General features: G+C 28.0%; 1 protein-coding gene across 1 annotated transcript in view; it reads left to right on the top strand.

Annotated features, from left to right (window-relative positions):
* Window positions 1-19,061, top strand: part of alpha-Man-IIb (alpha-Mannosidase class II b) — a 31,969-nt gene extending 12,908 nt beyond the window's left edge. The window contains exon 4 of the mRNA XM_035082051.1: window positions 14,819-19,061. Within this exon, the coding sequence (XP_034937942.1) occupies window positions 14,819-17,430 (2,612 nt within the window). The 3' untranslated portion in view covers window positions 17,431-19,061. The remainder of the gene's footprint in view (window positions 1-14,818) is intronic.
* Window positions 19,062-24,803: the final 5,742 nt, after the last annotated feature.

Here is a 24,803-nt window from a genome sequence, read left to right as displayed (position 1 = left end):
ATGATTTAATAATAAAAATCAATCTTCTAAGATAAAAAATACTCTAAAAGATTGAAGAATAATTTTTTCTCACATTTAAACAATAGTATTTTTTTAAATAAATATAATTATTTATGCAAGTCCAAGAATACTTTTGAGTAGTTGTAATAAATAATTATTAAATAGCACAAAAATATTTTATATCCAAGGGAATCATTGAAAAAAATCAATAATAATTGATATGTTATTTTTTATCGACTTTTTATCAACAATAAAAAAAGATCCTCTCTTAATATTTCATCTCATATCCTCTATTCAACCCTCAGATAATTAATTTAATCGATTAAAGCAGTGTTCCCTCGCCGAAAAGAGATTTTTTTTTAATTTCAAAAGAAAAAAAAATTTTTTAATATTCAAAAGCACTGTAATAACGTTGATAATCAAGCAAATAACGTCGAAAATTCTAATTTCATATCACATTTGAAAGATAATCTTATGCGAGCGAGACAATCAAGTAATTTAATCTCAGGAGTATAGACATCAGTACTTGGAAACCCTTCTCGTCTGAGCCACAATGATCCCCAACTGGGCTAGGATTAGCATAATTTAGAGGGTTGCGTAACTGCGGAATGTAATAGCCTGCATTCTGATATAACCGACATTGATTACGCACCGTCGACAAATCAGCTAGGCAACCAGAACGAACATTATATACTGCGTATGTTGAATACAACCTATGGATATTACGATCAATGGGGACATCGTCAATTTTAGGAATTAAATGATCCAAACTACAACGGTTCAATGTATTGCGAATGGTTTATATCATGATTAGATCGATTTGGTCGTTTTCCTCACAGCAACAGAAATGTTTCGGCATCAAGATGACGATGAATTGTTTCCGTACAGCCGATAGATATCATTTGTTCCGAATAATATTACGCTTATAGCCTGGTAGCGAATAAGAACATTCAGGAGTGAAGGAAAAGGAAGTCAAAGGGTAGAAGCTGCTTGGAATAAAGCGCTTGAGACGAAACGATCGATCAGGAAGACGTTCGTGCAACAGACCGCGAAATGGGAACTCAAGATCAGTAATAAAGGAATACCATGCTTTAGACAAGAGCTCTCGATAACAGCAGACATATAAGAGATAATAGAGGAGATCATGTATGGATTTGGAAAGACAGAAAATGTTAATAATAAGCCAACTTGCTTGAGAAATAACATTGAGGGTGATAAAACAATTACATCTGCCTCTAGTTAAGTACATGATCAATTCGTAACCTCTAAACATTCATTACATTTATTAATGAGATTTTATTTAAATTTGCTGCATTTTGTTTATTTACTTAAAAAAAGTGTACATTTAATAATTGTTTCACATTTTAAATCATGATTAAAAAAAAAAAAATGATAATGTAAATAAAAGTAGAAGATAAATTTCAGCATTATTTGTTATATTAAGTAAATATGGTACATAGTTTAATTGGTCAATATAAATGATTACTGAAGAAATTAGTTAAATATACTGTTGGTAAAATGTACTCATTTCACATTTGATATTTAAACCATCGAAAAATTATTTAACTGAATAAACTGTTTGACGATCGTATTTTTGCATGTGCATAAAACATGCGAATAAATAGGAATGTACAACGATTCACCAATTAATCAGATATTTAGAGAGAGAGAGAAAAATTATTTACTTTTTTTAAGCAAATATGTAATAAAAGAATTGAATTGTTTATAGATTTATTCTACAGACGTTTAAAGAGAATTGTGAGCCATTTAATTTTCTAAAAACTTAAAAATAGATAACATCTAAAGAATTCCAATATGTCATTCTTTTTAGTATCAGGAAGAAATCGCTTGAAAAACTATTCGTGCGTTCAACGACCTCGACCTTGTGTTTTGAATTTTCTATGTATCAATGAATTGTAGCAATACGATGTAAATACTTGGAATAATCTTCAATAACTTTATACTTGCAATTTTTTAAACCTATTGTTGATGTTTTTTATCGCTTTCTCTCTGTCGCAATATCTTCTTATCTGCTATTTACATTCTTATTTTATTCTTTACTTCCTCTTTCTACTTTTACTTTCATCAGTTCGATAAAAATAAATTCTTTTTTTATCGAATTCGATCTACTTTTCTTTTAATATTTAAATATCGTGAATCTTTTTAAGTGTTTTCAATAAATGTTGACTTTTGATAAATATATAAATAATTTTAAATATTTATTTAAATGAGAATAAGACATTTGAATAATTAATTTGGATTGAAAATTATATGATGAAGATGCAGAGATAATTGAAAAAAAAAAAGAAAAATGGTTTGTATAAATTTTAATTGTTTTTTAATTAATATTCATTTGGTCGCATATTGATTATCTATTATGATATGATATTAGCTGTAATGAAGTGATTAATGCATACAATGATATAAAAATTGAAAGCAATTTTATAGGTAATTGATTAGAGAATTATAGTTGAAATTATTATTCAAAGCAATTAAACTTTTTTAATTATTCTCACGTCACATTAATCAACGCTTAACGAAACTCATCTTCATTGTAAGTATTTTATTGATTGCAGAAAAAAATTTGAACTGATAAATCAACTCTAGTATTTTTATTTCGTATCACAAATGCAATTATAATAAGATGTCCATCTTTAACGAGATCAATTACTGCTTATGATTGTTTTAAATAGATTATGACTACTGAAGAAGGTTCCCGTATAAAAAATTTCATTCCCCAAAGGTTCCCTGACGTTCCCCAGAGTTCCACGAGGGAAACGATGGGGGAGGACATTTTTTTTTTTTCGAAAATTTACTCTCCCCCTCCGAACGTACATTAAATGTTTTCTATTTGCGGAAATAAATATGGATAATGAAATTAATGAAATAATGATATATTGGCGAAAGACTGTACGATATGAAAATGAGCATAACTTCTGTACTAATTATGCTATGGGGTTGATCGAGGGCTCATATGAATGATCTAGACGACAGGAAAACAGTCGATATGAATAAAATGATAAATAGTGTAAAATTTATGCTAAAATTCGAGAGAGTTCCCGTTTTACCCCATTTTAGGGGTGAAGAAATTAATTTTTTATATTTTTGACCTGATTCCGCATTTCTACTCATTGAGACGAAGAGAATGAGTGGTCCAACTTGCAAATCGGACAACTTTGATTTTTCACCCCGAAAAAATGGCAAGTGGTACCCCTTTCCATTTTTTTTGGCCAAAAAATAAAAGTACTCCGATTTTCAAGTTTGACCACTCATTCTCTTCGTCTTGATGCGTAGAAATGCGGAATCGGGGCACCGCCCAAGAAAATCCACGTTAACACCCTTAAACAGGGGTAAAACTGGATACAAATTACGAATCATCATCCCCTTGACTTTAAACCCTTATAACTCATGAACGGACAATCCAATAACTGTTTTTAAGGACGTTTTGGAAACCTTAAAATCTCAGCTATCTGACAAAATCCATAGATTTATTTAAAAAAATTTCCTTCACCCTTAAAATCGCTAAAATATAAAAAAAAGTCACATTTTTATGGGGGTTTGCCTACTTCTTTGGCAATTTTGAGGGTGAAATAAATTTTTTAAACGTTTTTTATGGATCTGCATCTGTAGCTAAGATTCTGAACTTTCTAAAAACCCCTCAAAAATCATTATTCGGTAACTTGTTCAAGAGTTATAGCGGTTCAAATTCAAAAAGTAGATGATTTTTTACCTTTAGTTCAACTTTCAACCTTTATAACTCTTGAACAAGTCATCGAATAATGATTTTCAAGGGAACTATGGAAAGTTCAGAATCTTAGCTAAAGATACATATCCATAAAAAACGTTTAAAAAATTATTTCACCCTCAAAATTGCCAAAGAAGTAGGCAAACCCCCATAAAAATCTGATTTTTTTTCATATTTTAGTGATTTTAAGGGTGAAGGAAATTTTTTACAATAAATCTATGGATTTTGTCAGACAGCTCAGATTTTTAGGTTTCCAAAACGTCCTTAAAAACAGTTATTGGATTGTCCGTTCATGAGTTATAAGGGTTTAAAGTCAAGGGGATGATGATTCGTAATTTGTATCCAGTTTTACCCCTGTTTAAGGGTGTTAACGTGGATTTCCTTGGGCGGTGCCCCGATTCCGCATTTCTACGCATCAAGACGAAGAGAATGAGTGGTCAAACTTGAAAATCGGAGTACTTTTATTTTTTGGCCAAAAAAAATGGAAAGGGGTACCACTTGCCATTTTTTCGGGTCGAAAAATCAAAGTTGTCCAATTTGCAAGTTTGACCACTCATCCTCTTCGTCTCAATGAGTAGAAATGCGGAATCAGGTCAAAAATATAAAAAATTAATTTCTTCACCCCTAAAATGGGGTAAAACGGGAACTCTCTCGAATTTTAGCATAAATTTTGCACTATTTATCATTTTATTTATATCGACTGTTTTCCTGTCGTCTAGATCTTTCATTTGAGCCCTCGATCAACCCCATAGCATAATTAGTATAGAAGTTATGCTCATTTTCATATCGTACAGTTTTTCGCCAATATATCATTATTTCATTAATTTCATTATCCATTTTTATTTCTGCAAGTAGAAAACATTTAATGTACGTTTACAGTAAAATTGAAATAAAAAAAAATTTTGTTCCCCAAATATTCCCTATAGTCCGACGAGAGAAACAAAATTTTTCTGTAAGGGCTGTTATTAACAAGATCATCAAATATCTATGCTTTTCATATTTATATAAATTCTATCTAAACTTCTTCAACAAATTCTCTGCTTAAGAATTATGTTGAAAATATTCCCAGATCCTTACCAACTATTAATTAAAAATGTAAGAGAAATTTATTAAACAAAGAATTCACAATAAAAAGTTTTAATACCTCCTTCTTCTTTTTACAATGTAAACTTTTTCAAATATTAAAAATCCTCAAAGAACAATCGCATTAATAATCAAACACAAGCGGATTATTTTCGGACAAAAACCAAAGTTGACACAAAATTATACTCTTCATCGAAAATGTTACTTTGCTTCACAGCTTTCCAATTTTCGAATGAATTCAGTCTATATAATATCTGTAACTTACTTAATGCATTACAAACTTTCTATTATTTTCATCCCCCCCCAACACCATTTAATTTAAAATAATAGTAAAGTAGATTAAACATTGGTAACAACTGTTAACAATTTTCTACCACTGTCAGCCCGCATTACAACCAGTTCTGACATCAGTTATATCTAAAGATTATGAAATTACTCGAGTTTACATCTGAGTACATTCTTTGTCTTCGTAATTGGACATTTATAGTCGACTTTACCTATTTTGCACTAAACTATCTAAAACCAGTAGAAACTTTGTTAATGATTACATCTTCTTGTATATATTATAATAAACATTATTTTAAATTTATATGCATGTCATGTGCTATTAATTAGTGTTTAAATAGCTTCTGGAATTGTTTACTTTCCTCAAGTATTAACATACTTATCTGGTATTTTTACTGTAAAAAAAAAACATTTGATGAAGAGATAGAAGTTATCAAACTTTCTTATATCAAAATTCTAGGTTACTTTGACTTTAATATCATGTATTTTATGACTTTAATGTTTAAGTTACTGCTGGAGATGAAAGTCTTTTTATATTATAGAGATCCGACATGGAGAAAATAGCAGAGTCAAATGCGAAACAGAGTAAAATTATCTTGTAATGAAGTAATGCTAAAGTACTAGAATTTTTTATTTGATAATTCCCTTTTGCGGGTGGATAATATGATATTTTTTTTTGGCGAATTCCATTTCTTTTTGCAAATTTAACTTTTTGTGAAGCAAATATTATTTTTATGACTTTTAGAATGAATTCCATTTAACTATTTTCGTAAATCAGTAAAGGAAACCTTTGATATGGCTAAAAATAATTTTTATGATAAAAAAATCGATTGGTTGTATGAACATTCTCATTCAATAGAATTGTTTTGGGGATATTTTTGCACCAAAAGCCACAGTGAATTTAATCATAAAACCTGAAAGAAAAAAAATAGAAGGTGAAAAATTGTTAGGTTTGAAACCCTGAGGGTTGAGCAATTAATTATTTGTTTGTAAAATGCTTCGTTTTTTTTTTCTCTCTCATCTTTTCTACGTTTTCCAATTCAATTCAAAAAATAATCAATAAAGTCAATGGATTGAAATTTTTCCAAAGTTTCATCGATAATAAATTTCTGAAGAGAGCCTGGAGTAAAATGTCATTGTCTATCGACCATAAAGTTAAATCCGAAGGTCAGGAAATTGTCGTTCTGTTCATAATTTATTGACGACAGACTGTAGAGTAAAGAAAAATAGGGTGAAAAATAATAAAAAAAAAATGGTAGGAAATGTGGAAAGAGGAACAAGTGAGTTAGTCACAACTCGACGATTATCGATTGACGATTGAAGTGGTGGACATGGGTACACCACACGACAAAGTGATTTGTCCTCTTCTCACTTGACCACCATTGAATTTTTCTCTCTTGGTTTATTTTCTTTTCTTCCTTGACTCCATTTGACATCAATACCCACAAAGGAATCAATTGGTAATCCATCAAAAGATGAGAATTTTTTAACAAGTATGATAGGATTATGTTTGAGATCATTTAAATGTCCATTAAATCACTGACATAAAAAGACAATCTAGATGTTTACTTAAATGAATATTGATGTATTGCTCATCTGCAAAATGTCATCATAATTCTCCTATCTCATTTCTCCTTTGTCTCTCTCAATCCTTTGTTGTTATTTTCTGAATAAAAATAATAATCCTTCTTTTATGTTATCAATTCAAAATGAATTCTAATTAAAATAACTTTTTATTGTTATCGAATGGAGAGAATAAATATGAATTACTCATTAAAAGGGAAAAAAAAATAGTAGAAAAAACTTAAATGCATGGTAGTGACACTATTTTTATCCTTTCAACTACTGCACTCCTGTGAGATAATAAATTTAAAATTGGTATGAGCTTTTTATATAACCCAATCTCTTTTTTATACATTCTTTCTTTATTTTCCTGTTATTTTCTAAATCTTTCGTTGACTTTTGCTAGTTTTCTAGCATCCAAGTTACATTTATATTATGTAATTTCATCGTTTATCACAATACAGATGAATGATAAATAATTTTAAATTTAGACTCGAGAGATTTAACTCGTGCATAAAATACAATAAAAATAAAAGAAAAACAGTATAAGATATATTGTATAACAACATACCTATTTTATTTATCTATAAATAATAACTGATGAGAAAAATTTATTTAGAATAATGAATAAAAAAAAAAATACATCCTTTAAGATAAATTTAAATTTTTATAAAATATCAAAACAATGTTTATTGTTTATTAAATAAAAAACAATTATTACCAATTTCTATAAATCCTATAAAATTCATAGAATATATTTCAACAATGTCACACAAAAACTTATTGTTTGTATTGTATAAGGATTTATTTCTGCAGATTTATATAAACAATGATTGTGAAATGAAAAATGTTGACTGAAAAAAATTTTTTTTTCTATTTATCAATTGATTGGTGTTGAACACAATAGACTCAATAACTAAACTGCTGTTAAATAAAACGAAATGTTAAAAAAATTATTCGAAAAAAAACATGAATAAATAAGCAATGAATTTATTGGAATATTCAAGTCAAATTAAATAAAAAAACAAACAACGATTAAATTACTTGAGGGCGATTATATGACTATTAAATAACCACAAAAATAGCCTAAAGCTGATAAAGATAGAATTATATTCAAAATTTTACAATAAATATACACTTTGATCACTGTAAATTTTGGTGTTTTATTTTAAAACATTAAAAGTGTTTTAATACGACGAATTAACACTTAAAAACTTTTTAAAATCTAGACAATGTTAATGAAATTGGTGACGTCATATTAAGGTAGATCGATCGAGATTAATGTTTTCTTAGGATTTTTTTTTTACTGCATTAAAACGGAAGATTATTAGAAAATAAAACGTTTATTTAAATAAAAAAAATCGATTCACCGTTTAGAACTCGAGTTATTTGAAATCAAAGTTCACTCTTCTCTCCATTTAAACCAATAATTAATAATTAACTACAATATTAGGTTTTTTAACTTTCATTCAAAAACGGTTCTTTCAATTTTCGTAAAAAAAATTATATAATGTAAATACATTTATAACAAATATTCTGTCAAAAAAAAAATTAAGTTTTATCGTACCGTTCCTAAAAGAATAAGTTATTATTAATAATTTTAGTCTAAACATTCATATAAAATAGGCATTAACCTTCTTTTTTGAATCTTTTTTATAATAGAAGACAAATTAATAAAGATGCAGAGAGCTAGTGTGTATACTTCATAAAAAAAATTAATTTTATTTCAAAGGGCCCTGGGTCTTTTTTTTATACGGCCCGGAGCGAATGAACTACCGTAAAACACTTTAAATGTTTTAAAATAAAACACTAAAATTTACAGTGAATTGTATTGATGATATTTTGGACTGCTAATGAATAAGTTAAAAAGTATTTTAGGTGAGAAAAAAATATTTATTTGATAGGAATGTAGTATTTATTTGCAGCAACAAACTCTCATGCTGAATACAGTGGATAGAAAAAAAAATAAGCTCCATCGAATGAAGCTTGTTATTATTATTCACAGAGAATGAACTCTGTAGCAAATTGAAAATTTGTCGAAATTCAAGGGAAGAGAGCGAGAGGCTTTCTCACGATTTTCCTAGCTGAGAACATCAGTACCCAAGAGCTCTCTCAGCCAAAGCGGCGAAATCTAATTAGAACGTCCCGCTGAATTACTATCGTTGGACAATGTACCGCAACCTGGTAAATGTGGAGGTCGTGGTGAGTGAAGATGGAGAGAAAGATAGAGAGGGGTCATAGTAAGAGAACGAACGTTAGCTTACAGTCTGGAACTCGTGGATTTCCGAAGTGGGTAACCTCAAGAATGATAATTTGTTCTATGAAATGCGAGCGATGTAACTTGTGTACAACCACATACTTCACCTTTTCTTCAACCCTTGATAAGACTCTTAAAAGCAATTAACTTCGTCAAATGTTTTACACATTGGTTATTGATAATGATATTGTGTTGATTTAATTATTCAGACTACATTTGAAGTAATTTTCAATTATGATAAAATAAATACATTTTTTTTTCAACAAAAGAAATCATTCATTTCTTACTTAAATAAAAATAATTTTTAATTAATTGTAATTTTAAAAAATTAATTCTACGAAAAAAAATAAAATTGTAAGATATTTCAAATTAATATGAGCTTAATAAATAAATATATTTAAATGAATCATTTTTTTTTATATAATTAAGGTTTAAATCCTATTGATATTTTTTAATATTTTTTTTTTAGATTAAATAACTGATTCATGAATATTGTAAAATATAATTTTATTATATAAAATATAAAATTTGATAATCCATAGTTAACTACATCTGTCCTAGTTTGAATAAAAAAAATATTAAATGCTTTGAAAATTTAATGAAGAATTAATTCAAAACTAACTCTTCTATCATATGATAAATTCAATTAATAATAAATTAATCTCGATTTTCATGAAATATTATCTATAATTATTGAAATACGAATAAAGAATATGCAGAGATTTCAATTGCACCATTGATACTGGAAACAGATCCTGTGAAAATAATTCATACATCGCAATTTCAACTAGATAATTTTCCAACACTCTTCAGAACAAAGCACAGCATTGAAAACATCATCTTTCCTCTGAAGATTAAATTACTTTTTGTGATCAATATACAATTCATCATAGACTGAGGAAGGAATTTCATCTTGTATATTAGGTTGACAATATTACATCCAAATAGTTGATAAATTAAGAATCCCAATGGTTTGGAAGGCTTTTAGTAATTACTACAAATCTGAAATAGATGCTCAAATGCTTGATCCAAAGTGATAGTCTATTGAAATTCCTAAAGAAGGGATCGATGTACACAAGTACTTGTGAGTACCCGTATAGAGCATCGGCAACTTTGTGGCACGAGAGATCTGGATTAACTTGGTGAATTCCAGAAGAGAACCATTGATAAATAGCAAGCGATTACGCCATGTTGACCCTAACCACGTATTGAAACCTAAATTCCATTGAGGTCAAGATATCAAAGTACTTGCAAGTATTAAGATAATTATATCTCATTTATCAATTGTTAATAAAATTTCATCTAGCATTCTATCTCTAGCAGCTTTGCCATTTAATAAATATGCCAAAAATAAATGAATCTTTGATGCTGGTGTTTTAATCAAGCAGCATTCTAGCAACTGGTATAAAGTGTTTTATTATTGATGAAATAAATGTAGAACACTTTTTATTGATCAACTTGATTTTTTATTAAAAATTGGGGTTGAAACTTGATAGTAAATACATGAATTTTTTATTTATTTAATATTAATAGGTAACAATTGTTTATCTTGTATCAGACACTTCATATTCAAGATGTTGGTGGGGAAACTGTGAGATAGTAAATGATGGAGAGAAAATAAAAGCAGATAAAAAAAAATAGTGTAAAAGAGAAATAAATATTTTAAGTAAACTTTATTTAGTAAAGTGAGTGCAAGAGTGGCTCAAAGTGCAAGTGTAAGTGTTGTTCGAGTTTGATGTAAAAAAAAAGAATTCTTGAAAAAAGATAATTTCTAAAATGGAAGATGAATCTTCAAATCCATCTAAATAGACCTAAATTAACTAATTTCATAAATCAACAATTTTAAAATAAATTAAACAAAAAAATGAGCATTTTTTTTTTCATACTTCACTCAAGTTCGTAATTCATTTAAGTATAATTTTAAAATTTTTTATCATATTAAATTAAAATTCATAATATATTTAAACTAATTTTAAAATTTTTATTAAGGTTAATATTCCAATTTTTTACTCATGATCTAATTGCAGCTGAGTAAACTTCATTTTTAGATAAAAAGTTTAATTTTTTTTTATATAAATATTTGAAAAATAGAAATAGTTCTCAAATTTTCCAGTTATTTAATGGAATTATTGAATAAAAAGTATGTAGACGAAAGATAATATTATTATTAAAGAATAAATATTTATTAAACGAAAATAAAGGCATGAACGAAAATGGGAACGTTGACCTTAATTAATGTACACTGTACAGTAGGATTATAAAATAATTAAAAATCAAAGAAATCTAAAAAATAAATTTCAAAATGAATGAAATATATATTTAAAGGGATTTAAGTCAATTAAATGAGCAAGTTTTGTCAGATGGATTACACATATCGATTCGCAGTTGATCCTCATGGAATTTTAGTTTAATCTTAGTTACGATCATACGATCTTACTGACACGCGAAACCACCGTGAGGTTGCATCGACCTAGAACGTCTTTAATTCAGAGGCCAATGGATTAAACTATCCCGAAGCGTACATCTAGGTAACAGTTGCAAAACTTTGAAGGCGATGAACATTGAAGTAGATTAAGAGATTACTGTCTTCTTAGAGTTTTCAAAAACATCTAAACACCAAATATACGAAATCTGTTATTATGTATCATACGATACTGGATTTTATTTATTTATTTATTTATTTATTTATAACTTGATAAATCAAAATAAAGATGGACTCCATTCAATCTTTATCATCTTTATGAAGTAAATATTAATCCATCATAAATTCATGTTCATTGGAAACATATTATGAATGGTGATCATCATAGAGCTGACATACATTTGATAATAATAAATTCATGTTGAATTTACATTCGAAATTACATTTTGCTAAAAAATTCTGAAAGGAAGTTATTTTCTTTCAGTACACATATTGATCCTTATGCATTTTATATTTTAGCTTACGTAAGAAATATGCTAAGGAATGAAGAGTTTGTAAAGTTTCTTGTAATAAAAAAAGATTTTTCAAATAAAGATAAATCATGCAGAACTAAGGAGAAATTTTTTTATGGATCACATTATATCTCTTTCAGATTATAATTGAACTTCTAGATTTAATATTATTAATTTTTGATAGATGAATTGGAATATTTAATTTATTTATGAACCCGTATAAAAAGATTTTAGCTCCCTACTCCGAAGGTACTTTGAATGTTTTTTAGTTGCAGAAACAAATATGGATAATGAAATTGATGGAATAATGATATATTGGCGAAAAACTGTACGATATGAAAATGAGCATAACTTCTATACTAATTATGCTATGGGGTTGATCGAGGGCTCATATGAATGATCTAGACGACAGGAAAACAGTCGATATGAATAAAATGATAAATAGTGCAAAATTTATGCTAAAATTCGAGAGAGTTCCCGTTTTACCCCATTTTAGGGGTGAAGAAATTAATTTTTTATATTTTTGACCTGATTCCGCATTTCTACTCATTGAGACGAAGAGGATGAGTGGTCCAACTTGCAAATCGGACAACTTTGATTTTTCACCCCGAAAAAATGGCAAGTGGTACCCCTTTCCATTTTTTTTGGCCAAAAAATAAAAGTACTCCGATTTTCAAGTTTGACCACTCATTCTCTTCGTCTTGATGCGTAGAAATGCGGAATCGGGGCACCGCCCAAGAAAATCCACGTTAACACCCTTAAACAGGGGTAAAACTGGATACAAATTACGAATCATCATCTCCTTGACTTTAAACCCTTATAACTCATGAACGGACGGTCAAATAACTGTTTTTAAGGACGTTTTGGAAACCTAAAAATCTGAGCTATCTGACAAAATCCGTAAATTTATTGTAAAAAATTTCCATCACCCTTAAAATCACTAAAATATGAAAAAAAATCAGATTTTTATGGGGGTTTACCTACTTCTTTGGCAATTTTGAGGATGAAATAAATTTTTTAAACGTTTTTTATGGATATGCATCTTTAGCTAAGATTTTGAACTTTTAAATGACCTCTAAAAAATCATTATTCGATGACTTGTTTAAGAGTTATAGTGGTTCAAAGTCGAAGAGTGCATGATTTTTTACTCTTACTTCGACTTTGACCCCTGTTTAAGGGTGTTAACGTGGATTTTCTTGGGCGGTGCCCCGATTCCGCATTTCTACGCATCAAGACGAAGAGAATGAGTGGTCAAACTTGAAAATCGGAGTACTTTTATTTTTTGGCCAAAAAAAATGGAAAGGGGTACCACTTGCCATTTTTTCGGGTCGAAAAATCAAAGTTGTCCGATTTGCAAGTTTGACCACTCATTCTCTTCGTCTCAATGAGTAGAAATGCGGAATCAGGTCAAAAATATAAAAAATTAATTTCTTCACCCCTAAAATGGGGTAAAACGGGAACTCCCTCGAATTTTAGCATAAATTTTGCACTACTTATAATTTCATTCATATCGACTGTTTTTCTGTCGTCTAGATCATTCATATGAGCCCTCGATCAACCCCATAGCATAATTAGTATAGAAGTTATGCTCATTTTCATATCGTACAGTTTTTCGCCAATATATCATTATTCCATCAATTTCATTATCCATATTTGTTTCTGCAACTAAAAAACATTCAAAGTACCTTCGGAGTAGGGAGCTAAAATTATTTTCCTCGGGAACCTTAAAATATCTTCAATGAGGTTTTTTTTACATTGAAACAATTATTTTTTTTAAAAAAATTTTTTAGATTCAATTGAATATGGAATTTAAGCAAAAAATTATCAAGATACAAATAATTTGATGTTAATAAATAAAATAAATTTTATATCTAAATTTATATGTAAATCCTAGATTAAAACATAAATGAAAAATCATTCCTATTATTGAAGTTCTATAGTCGAGAAATAGTTATTTGAAAACTTCTTGGTTTGTTGAAATGAATCGAGTCACGACTGTTATCGTACAAATATTTGTAGTAAAATAGTGAATTCTCTTGGTGAAATAATAAAAAAAATATATGAATAAAAAATAGAAAAAATGTTGATTATGATTTCCGGACAATTTCCTGAAAAAACTCGATTTTTCCGATAAGCTGCGACGGTTGGTTGGGTAGTGTTCATTGATGAGAAACAGAGAGCAGAGTAGGAACGAATGAAACCCAGGCTGTCGTTGAACCTCGGATAATGGAACACGTCTCTCGATCCGTGATAATTGGTTATCGATTGACAGCCGGCACAAACCGTTCTCGATAATCCCAGAGATGCGAATGTATCAAAAGGATCGGGCACAACATTTTATAAGTGTATAGATATATGAATACTTTCAATAACTAAAGAGAGAAACAAGTGGTATGATCTAAAAAAAAGGAAAGAAGAAAGGAAAGGCTTATCGATGATCCATTAAAACATAAAGCACATGAAATATTAGAAATATAAAGAAGGAAAAAATTAATCAATTTTTTATTGGAAATTGTGAAATACTACTTCAGCTAGATGAATGCGTAATCCAATGATTTATAGGTTTTTTCATCATATATCAGTTTTAATCTCAATCCGGTTTTTATCTATGAAGTTAAAAAATATTGTTTTTTTTTTTACTAAGCGTGCATGCCAATAAAATAATGAATTGTAACGGCAATATTGTTTTTATCAAAAGATGTTTATCCAGTGATTGAAATTATCAAGTCTATTTATCCAATTTAAATAGCTTTCTATGTCAATGTTTTTGATGATGAACAGGAATACAACCTAACAATTCTTTCATTTATGTGCAAATTTGTTTTAGGAATGAATAAGATATTTTTATATTCAAATAATGAAAATTTAATCACAAATCTTGAGTATCAATTTTCCAACAATCAGTTTAAATGATTGCAATTAAGTTAATTAAGTGTATATTTTTCTTACAGGTCATCAGTGGTTAAAATCAAACTTGGGAGTTACTCCGGAGTCCGGATGGTCAGTAGATCCCTTTGGGCATGGCAGTACGATAGCATATCTTCTAAAAGCCTCCGGTCTATCTGGAACAATAATTCAAAGGATTCACTACGCTTGGAAGCAGTGGTTTGCCAAGAAACAATACGGAGATTTTATCTGGCTACAACCGTGGGATCAAATTGGAGCACACGACATGCTGACACATAATCAACCATTTGATATCTACAACATCAAGCACTCTTGTGGTCCACATCCCCATGTCTGCTTGAACTTTGACTTCCGGAAGATTCGAGGTGAATATACTGAGTACTCTGTTCGTGCAGTCGACATTACGCCTAACAATGTCAAACAGATGGCTGAATTGCTACTTGAACAATATTCACGAACTGGCTCTCTATTCACTCACAATGTCGTACTCATGCCACTCGGTGATGACTTCAGGTACGACCATCCTGTCGAGTGGGATCAACAATACACCAATTACAAGATTCTCGTCGACTATATAAATAGCCGTAAGGATGAATATAATGCTGAAATAGTATTTGGAACTCCAAAAGACTATTTCCGAGAGATTGAAAAAAGGATGACAAAATTTCCAACATTGAAGGGTGACTTTTTTGTATACTCTGACATCTTCAGTGAAGGTAGGCCAGCATATTGGAGTGGATATTTCACAACTCGGCCATACATGAAAATTTTAGATCGTGAACTTGAGGCGAATTTGCGGTCTGCTGAAATTCTTTACACAATCGCTCTAAATGTTGCTCGACAAAGTGGAAATGATATTAAACTTTATGAAACTTATTTTGAAAAGTTAGTAAAAGCACGACGAAATCTTGGTCTCTTTCAACATCATGATGCAATCACTGGTACTTCAAAATCTTTTGTGATGAAAGATTATGCATTAAAATTATTCGAGTCAATATCAGATATGAGTAGTCTGCAGAGTTTTGCTATCCAGTCACTGACGGAGTCTTCAGCGAAAACAAATTCCATCTATGTATTACCTGAATCTGATAGAGACAGTTTTGAGAAACTTCCAAAGAAGATTCCAATCACGGTGAATAGCCGTGAATCTCGGAAAGTAATACTCTTCAATCCTCTTGCACAACCACGACAAGAAGTCATCAGTTTGAAAGTTAATTCTCACAAAGTCCGGGTTTTAGATCCTCAAAAAAATCCAGTACCTTATCAAATAGCACCAGTGATGAATGCCACAAGTATAACTCATGACGTGTATGTTTTACTCTTTGTGGCAAACCTCAAGCCCTTAGCGATTGCAACTTATCATGTGGAACAGGTGGACAAAGTTCCAACAGAAGCGATTTCAACCGTTTATTGCAACAGGTGTGGAAAGGACAACGTCTTTCCGATAAAATCAATGCCATCAAGTGACATTCAGCTGGAGAATCATCGAATGAAGCTGTTGATCGATGGACAAACGGGATTATTGAAGCGAGTAACCAAAAAGTCAACTGGAAAAGTCATGCAATGTAATTTACAGTTTGCTGCTTATGCCTCTGCACAATTTCATAGCGGAGCATACCTTTTTATGCCCGACCCAAACCTCAGAGACACTGACAAAGACATTCTCGATGCTTATACACCTCATCAGAAAATTTATATTGTCTCTAGTAGTTTGAGTTCACGATTAACTGTGGAATATGGAAAGCTATTAACTCACCACATCACAATATTCCATCATGATGGACCTTTAGCAGAGGCAATTTACATTAGAAACGTGATTGATTTTGAAACACCACCTAAAAATAGGGAAACTGAAATGTTCATGAGAATACAAACAGATATACTTAATGGAGATCCTCCAGAATTTTACACTGACCTAAATGGTCATCAAATGTTGAAGAGAACCAAAATAGAGAGAATTGGAATTGAGGGTAATTATTATCCAATTACAACCATGGCTTATATCGAAGATAATGCTCATCGATTAACTCTCTTAGTAAATCATGCTCAGGGAGCTGCTAGTTATCAACCAGGATGGCTTGAAGTAATGCTCGATCGAAGAACTTTATATGACGATTCAAGAGGAATGGGTGAGGGTCTTTTGGATAATCGGAAAACAATTTTAAAGCATTGGCTCTTATTAGAAGATATTACTGACGAAAAGGATGAATATTCAAAGCCTTCATTATTTGCTAATCACTTGAGCAATGCTTTGAATTATCCTATTAATATTTTTGTCGTTGATAAAACAGAAAGTGATGTGAAAATAACTCCAGAAGTGAAATTACTTAGTCAAAGTTTTCCATGTGATTTACATCTATTAAATTTGAGAACTAATCATGATCAAAAACTTCCTCATTTCCCTGTAAGTAGTGCTCTTATGGTTCTTCACAGACAAGGATATAGCTGTTCAGTTGGTGCGGAAATTACACTCAAACATTGTCCATTAAGTGAACGACCTAATTTAGGAACATATTTTTATAAATTAGGTAAAGTGAATGTTACGAAAATGTCACTTACAGGAACTATTGTTAAAAAACATTTAAAAGATGGATTGCAAAATATTAATCCAATGCCCATGGAAATTGAGACTTACAATGTTCAATTTGTGAAGTGATTGACTTATGCTAGTGATAATTAATAATAACAATAATAATTGATAAATGAATTTGATAACTAATTAATTGAATATTAAACTAAGAAACAAAATGACTGATTAATTTGGCAAATGAATTAGCAAAGAGTGCGAAAACTAACGATTGATGTATAAGTTCAATTATGAATGAGATCGTCTCAGATACTTCTTTTCTAGTTGATTTAATTAAATATCAAAGAGTTGAAATATATATTTCCATATTTAATGAAAATTGACGAAGAAAGAATTTTATTGTTCAATTAGTAATACGTTCATTATCAGTTAAATCATTCAATGAATTTTAATTAATGGATTGAAAATTTGAATGTTTAAAATTTGAGCAATAATTAATAATGACGTGGAATATTAATTTTCTGAAAATCTGGGACGACTGCACTTGCAAAATTGAAATTATAAAAAATTAATTTATGAATTGTTGAAAGAATTTATGTATATTTGAAATTTTTATTTCAAATTTCTATATAATGTTATTTTAAATAATTTCATTAACGATCAAAAATTGTAATTGAAAACAAATATTTAAAAGTTAATAATTAAAAAAGTAAGTATTGATGAAATGACAACTATAATAATAAGGAAATGTTTAAATATTAAAAATAATTGGAAAATCTCGGGGCAATAGCAAAAAAAGACTTAATTATAAAAAATAAAAATAGTTAAAAAAAAAAATTAATTAATTAAGAATATAGAAACATAAAAAAAAAAATAAATAATTAATATTTAATAAGTTGAGTAAAATCGATTAAAATTATCCTAACATTCTCTCATAAAAAACAATTAAATTTTACCTATTTTCATATTTCCAATGGCCTTCAACGACTCCATTTATCTTGCAATTAGGATCATGCAGCTTTTACGCAATTAAAGTTAAAGTAGAATTTTTCAATGTCATCATGTAGAAAAAAAATTATTCTGATCATACATAAAGAATTAATGAATTTAATAAAATTTGTATAAATTTCACATACACAACCACACCTATTTCTGCATTCTTAAACCAAGATAAATTATACAAAAACAAATTTTTGTATTCATTTAAAGTGACGACGTTCACAATGTTCTTCCAATTTTGATGTAAACGCGAAGGACCTTTTGTAAAGTGCATTTCAGAAGGATAATAATTGTAAATAATAAAATAATAGTTCAATTGAATGCTGATGAGTGAATAAATGTTTATAATTTTTTCAAAAACAATTAGCATTTAATTTATTCCAACGCAATTTTAGAAAAAATTCAATTCTTCGGATTGACAAATAATTGTTTTATTGACTAATGATTCAATGAAACAATTTAGTATAAGTAAAATAAATCCATTATAATTGTACTCAATCATGATTGTTTATTCTGTACTTTAATACATTTGTACTCTTATTTGTAATTATTAAATGAAGATGATAACACTATTTAATTATTGAGAATACAAAAGATGTTATTACTGTTGAATCAAGCACTGTATATCAAAAAGTAAATTTATTACAGATTAAAATCAATTACAGAGAGATTTGATGTTTTAAATAAACGACGTAAAGCTATTAATATTGAAAACGAACATATTACGTAGTTTGCTAACTACATTTTGCCAATACAGGACAGCAAATGAATAAGTGTGTACCCCGTAAAATACATGAACCGAGTTTGTAAAAATTTATGAACTGTCGATCCTGCACCTGTATTGTGTTGTTCGATTGTACGTTGATTCAAATTTCAGACAATGTATTTCCACGTTACGGTTATTTTATTTTCAAACTAATACTCTCATATATTTCACTATCTACTATATAATTCATTTTTCGCTTACATAACTTATTACATTTCTTTTTTAAATTCATTTTTGAAAGTTCAAACGATACGAGTGTTTAAAATATTGCAGATATTTTAATATATATTATAGAACAGTCTTTGTATAATAAATAATGTATTATATTAAATGTTTGTGCTCTTTAGAAAAGTCTGAGAGATTGAGTGAATCAGAGAGATATATTATATATAAAACAAATATATATATAAATGATTATAAATATATAAATAGTTATAAATACAAAAAATTATATATAAAATGTACACTTGGAGAAATATATGAATATATTGTAATTTTAACTGTTTGCAATTATGCATAGCAGTCAATAAATTACAATTTATGATTTATATTTATAATTCATTCTTAAATAACATTTTTGGGTCTTTTGTGTTCTTTTTTTTTTTAAATTATTTTATATTCTCTCATCGATTAATTAAATTAATTATTCATTTAATTGTCATTTTTCGATCATTGTATGTCAATTATCATCAATGTAATTATAATTCATACATTAATGTCAGTAAAATGATAATAAAAATCATTTTTAAGCATAACATCATCTATCTTAAATCATTTTATTAACAAAAAATTTTCGGAGCATAATAGATCCACGAATGTCATTTGGAGGTTCTAAAATAAAGGGTATCGTTGAAGAAATAAAGTAATTAATCAACATTGATTGAGTTCGATGTAACACCATATTTATTAAATAAAACTATCAAATCGTATTTTACACATTTGATTATAAATTACTTTTATCAATTTATTTTATAAAAATGATATTTATTTTTATGTTTCATCAATGATCTTAGTATGATTTCTAGAATTATTGATAACTATCAAATGTTAATAGATAAATAATTTGATCAAAGTGTCTCGATCAACTTTATAATTAATGTTTCAACATGGATTACTACCGAAAGCTGATGATATTATCGATGATCTAATTATAACTCTGTAACAAGCTGTCGTCAATTTCAAACACCATGTTTCTGACAAGTCTCGAGTCCCTTTTCCTATAGCGATTAACGTCCTTGTACGCAACGATATCGAGTTCGTCGAAGCTTAATTGAATTTGGAATAAGCTCGTATCTGCGAGTGAGATGGTAAGTACCACTGGCAATGAGGTTAAACGCTGTGTGCTATAAACGATAATTAAATTATATCTATCTCACTCTCTCGATCTAGTTCTCGATTACTTGAATGTACTCTATCGTTAAAGAACCATTATGTTTATATCAAGAATTAACTTAATTCCATAATAAACTATCTTTTTACCTGCTATCAAGGCTCTTATGAAATAGTAATGAAATTTACCTTTGATGATATTAGCTAATAAAGATAGAAAGGAATATCTGCAATATACCAATATCGACTGTTCGTTCTTCCAGATAATTCAATAAAAACGCCCTTATATGATCAATAATATTTTATGATTGCATTTCATACAATATAATTGACGCATGTTCCTTTCTGTCGATTTGCAATTGAAATGAAAAATTGATTCATGATAGAATTCAAATTATTCCAATATGTTAACATCTGGCAATCATGATTTTTCGTAAAAATATAGCTAAAATAAAAATGATTATAAATGTGATTCCAAAAGATATATCTATTTTTTTTTTCAAAACGAACTGGAAATGGATAATATTAATTCTTTGATAAATTTCCTAGACATACAATTTATTTCAATTTATTGTAACACTTGTCGACATTAGTTATAATGATAGTAATTTAGAGAGAGAGTTAGAATGAATTGATACACCAGGGTCCGATAATACATCAGTTATATTTCAGAATGTACTAACAACTAGGAATTCTTTTTTGCGTTGAAATAACGACTCTGAGGGTGCTATTTATTGGTCTCATTGGGATCTTATTTCAAAACAAAAACTTCATTATAATTTTTTTTTTTTCAAATGATTATTTTACTAAAATCTATTAACTTATCTCTGAACATTATTGAAATTAAATTAAACATCTTGTTTCTAACTAGTTTATAGAATTTTAGCAAACTGTACCAACCTATTATGAACTCTAACTACAAGCCATGTAAAATCTTGCTAATTAATTAATTTAATCTTTCCACCAAAATATCAGTGGAAAGTATCAATAACATTGTATGATACCAATGTACAATGTTCATTGAACGTCTACGGTTCTCTCAATATAACTCAAACGATATATTGTGCTATAATACCTACATACTGGCCAATATGTCGTATATTGCGTATATAACTGGTAAACAAATCTTGATCGATTTAGTATGTAGCATGAATGTTCAATATATTCACTTGACGATCAATGCCATTGTACATTGTCAAATATTGTGCAATGTTATTGAGCACGTGTATGATAGAGTTTACCATAGTAATTCTTCAATGATCAAAGTCAAAAGCAAAAGTGGTCTTGAATAAAAATTTAATCACTACCACACTTAATTAATTTTTCGTTATTAAAATTTTTTAACAACTTTTTTTAAAGTCATAACTGGAAATTTTCGATTCAATGCTTTTTTTCCATTTTTGTTATTGCAATATGTATAAGGATGTTCAAAAACATGAGATATGGAGATTTAAATGACTGTGTTGATAAATATAGAAAGTTTAAAGGCTATTACTGACGTCTTTTTGGTATTAATGAGCTCATTTGTTTGCTGATTGTGTACACAATACCTGAAAAAGTGAATGATAAAAACTATCTATTTTTTGATTTATTAATTGGTTTCATAAATAGTCTAGTAGGAATCTAGAATTAATCTATTAGTAATGTTAGTTTAATGAAAATAAATATATCCATTGCAACTTTGATGAATATTCAACATTTTTAATTATAATTAAAGAAAAAAATAAATTATTCGATTACAAATTTTAATGATAAAATGTCTATAGTTTTTTCAAGTTTTAAATAAAATTATGTATTTGAATAATTTTGAATAAAATCCTCTGGATAATTTTCATCTCTAATTTATATTTAAACTTCCCATTAACAATGTTTAAAGTACTTTCATTGAATTAAAAAATAATTCTTGTAATTGAAAGTATTATCATGACAAAATGATAAAATAAAAATGTAAAGCGAGTTATAAAAAATTGAATAAACTCTAAATATTCGTTTTACAGAACAAAATGTTGTCTCATTAGCTTTTTAATTTTAGATATCATTTTCATTTATTTCCCACGAATATTCTTTCATTTTTTTTTATCTATTTATTTATTCTCATACAGAAATATGTATTCATTGACGTCGATAAAATTATTAAATCTCATAAACTGAACATAAAATATTCAGTTATACTCAATTGAGAGATGTAAACTTTCTGATACCTGTTATCACATGCAGAAGAAAGTTCATTTCAGCCAGTTATCAAACGTATGTCGCCATCTGAACATTAGCAATCCAACTCTATTTGGGTTGATGTAATTTTGTAACTGTTTTATGCTCGATCATCAATAAAGTTACAATCAAACATAAATTCTAATTTCCAAGGCCAACTGGATCTTTGAATTACAAGCATCACTCATATCAAGATTGAGAATATGGCTAAAGAATATATCATTTCATACTTGTACCAATGAGCAGAAAAGCACTTTTCTAGACTAATAATGACTAACAATTAATAAAAATTACTTCAATTATACATAATAATCGTGCAATTGGAAACATGATTTACAGAAACAATCAATTAATCGAAGCATTTCGAATGAAAATTGAAAATAAAAATTAACATTAACATATCCGGCTAGTAATGAAACTGATAATCTATTTAATGATGGAGATATTTTCTGCTTGAATAAAAACAAAATAATTCATTCTTATAAGCAATAAAATTTTCATCAAAAACCATAGTATAATTAATTTTTTGTATTTTTGTAATTTACCTTGTGAAATTTATTTGTCTGAATAATTAATTTTTTTTGTTTTCTAGAAAAGTTCATATGCGTCGAAAATCTTTGACCTGTGATATGACTTTGGCAATTTATGATCATCTATTTCAATTCATTACATTATTCGTATAATTAAAATTCTATCTATGAAGTTAAGTAATAAGAAAAAATTAGAAAACAATGTATAAAAATTTTCACATAGACACGTGTTAAGAAATTCTACTAAAACATTATTTTATCATCACTACATCTTTTATTATAATAATATTACTTGGATTTTTTTTTTATAAACTCTAAACTTTTAATTATATCTATCATACAAATAATAACTATGTAAATTTTTCTATTCAGAATTAATAAATTGAACAAAATATTTTGAATAAAAAAAAACAATCTTATTATATTGATTAAATTAGCAACTAAAAAGATTACAGGAAATTCAACTTAATATTGCTTATCTCTTATTTCGAAATCTTATATTATTTTTAATATAATTTACGCTTGTATTTATTTATTAATTGTAAGATAATTTAACTCCAGAAACATTATAACTTATTGATAAATTAAATTATTTTTATACTATATGGATACATGTATGAATGATGAATATGTATAATTATAAATTTAATAAAAAATAAAATTAATCAATGTAATTATATTTCAACTAAATTATCTTAATCACACAATAAACATGAATATTCATGCTAAAAAAAATGTATAAATATGATTGAATAATCAATCATCTTTAATAATTAATTGATAACATAAAATGTAATCACAAATTTGATATTATTGTATTATGATTTTTCTGTTCATTATTATATCTATGAAATGAAGAATGATTTTTACTTGCTTCTTCTTCGACGTAATTGAACGTATAAATTACAAGGAAATTGAAGAAATGATTGAAGTCATTTACTTTGATAATAAAACAAAATTGTAGGAATATCAATGTCATCTCAAAAAGCTTGTTATCTCCATTGACATTGAATTGAAAAAGAGATATGTGAAACATCTACATTCTAGATAATAGTAGTAAACATTATTATTCAATTCAAGTTTTATCGATGACTTGGGAATAGCGATAAGAGTACTTATCGATACAAATTTTAAACAACTTTTTTCTGACAGTCTTCCTGACGTCATTCCTTTTACTACTTATTCTTATCATTCAACCAAATGGTTCCAACTCATTTGCATGACAATTATGTATATCCAATAATGATTCGAATTTTTTTTTTTTTTTGTTTACTCAACCGAGTAGAGAAAAAGTTGGAATTATTTTCAATGTAATTCAACACTTTCGAATAATTAAGTTAGTAACATAGTTGATAGCAAAAAAAAAAAAACCAACTATAAGTTGACGTACTTAAAATGGACACACTTTGAATGTATTTTATGTGACTTTGGAGTAGCTAGACTGTTTAGAATAATTAATGATAATATATACAATAGTTTAATAAAGCATGATTAAAGTTTAAGCATTTCCACGAATAAAATTATACACTAGACATTTGAAATAGACATTAAAGACATTGAAAAAATTTGACTGATTGACTTCAGAGAAAATTGAATAGGAAATTTAGTTATCTGTATATTATTAGTTCACTTTTTCTATCTTTAAATTAAATGTTTCGTTTTTTTAA

The sequence above is a fragment of the Chelonus insularis genome, unplaced genomic scaffold (assembly GCF_013357705.1).
Source record: "Chelonus insularis isolate UGA/USDA-ARS -01 unplaced genomic scaffold, ASM1335770v1 contig_337_pilon, whole genome shotgun sequence".
Classification (NCBI taxonomy): Eukaryota; Metazoa; Arthropoda; class Insecta; order Hymenoptera; family Braconidae; genus Chelonus; species Chelonus insularis.
The sequence above is the reverse complement of the archived record's forward strand: the minus strand, read 5'-3'. Positions and strand labels throughout refer to the sequence as shown.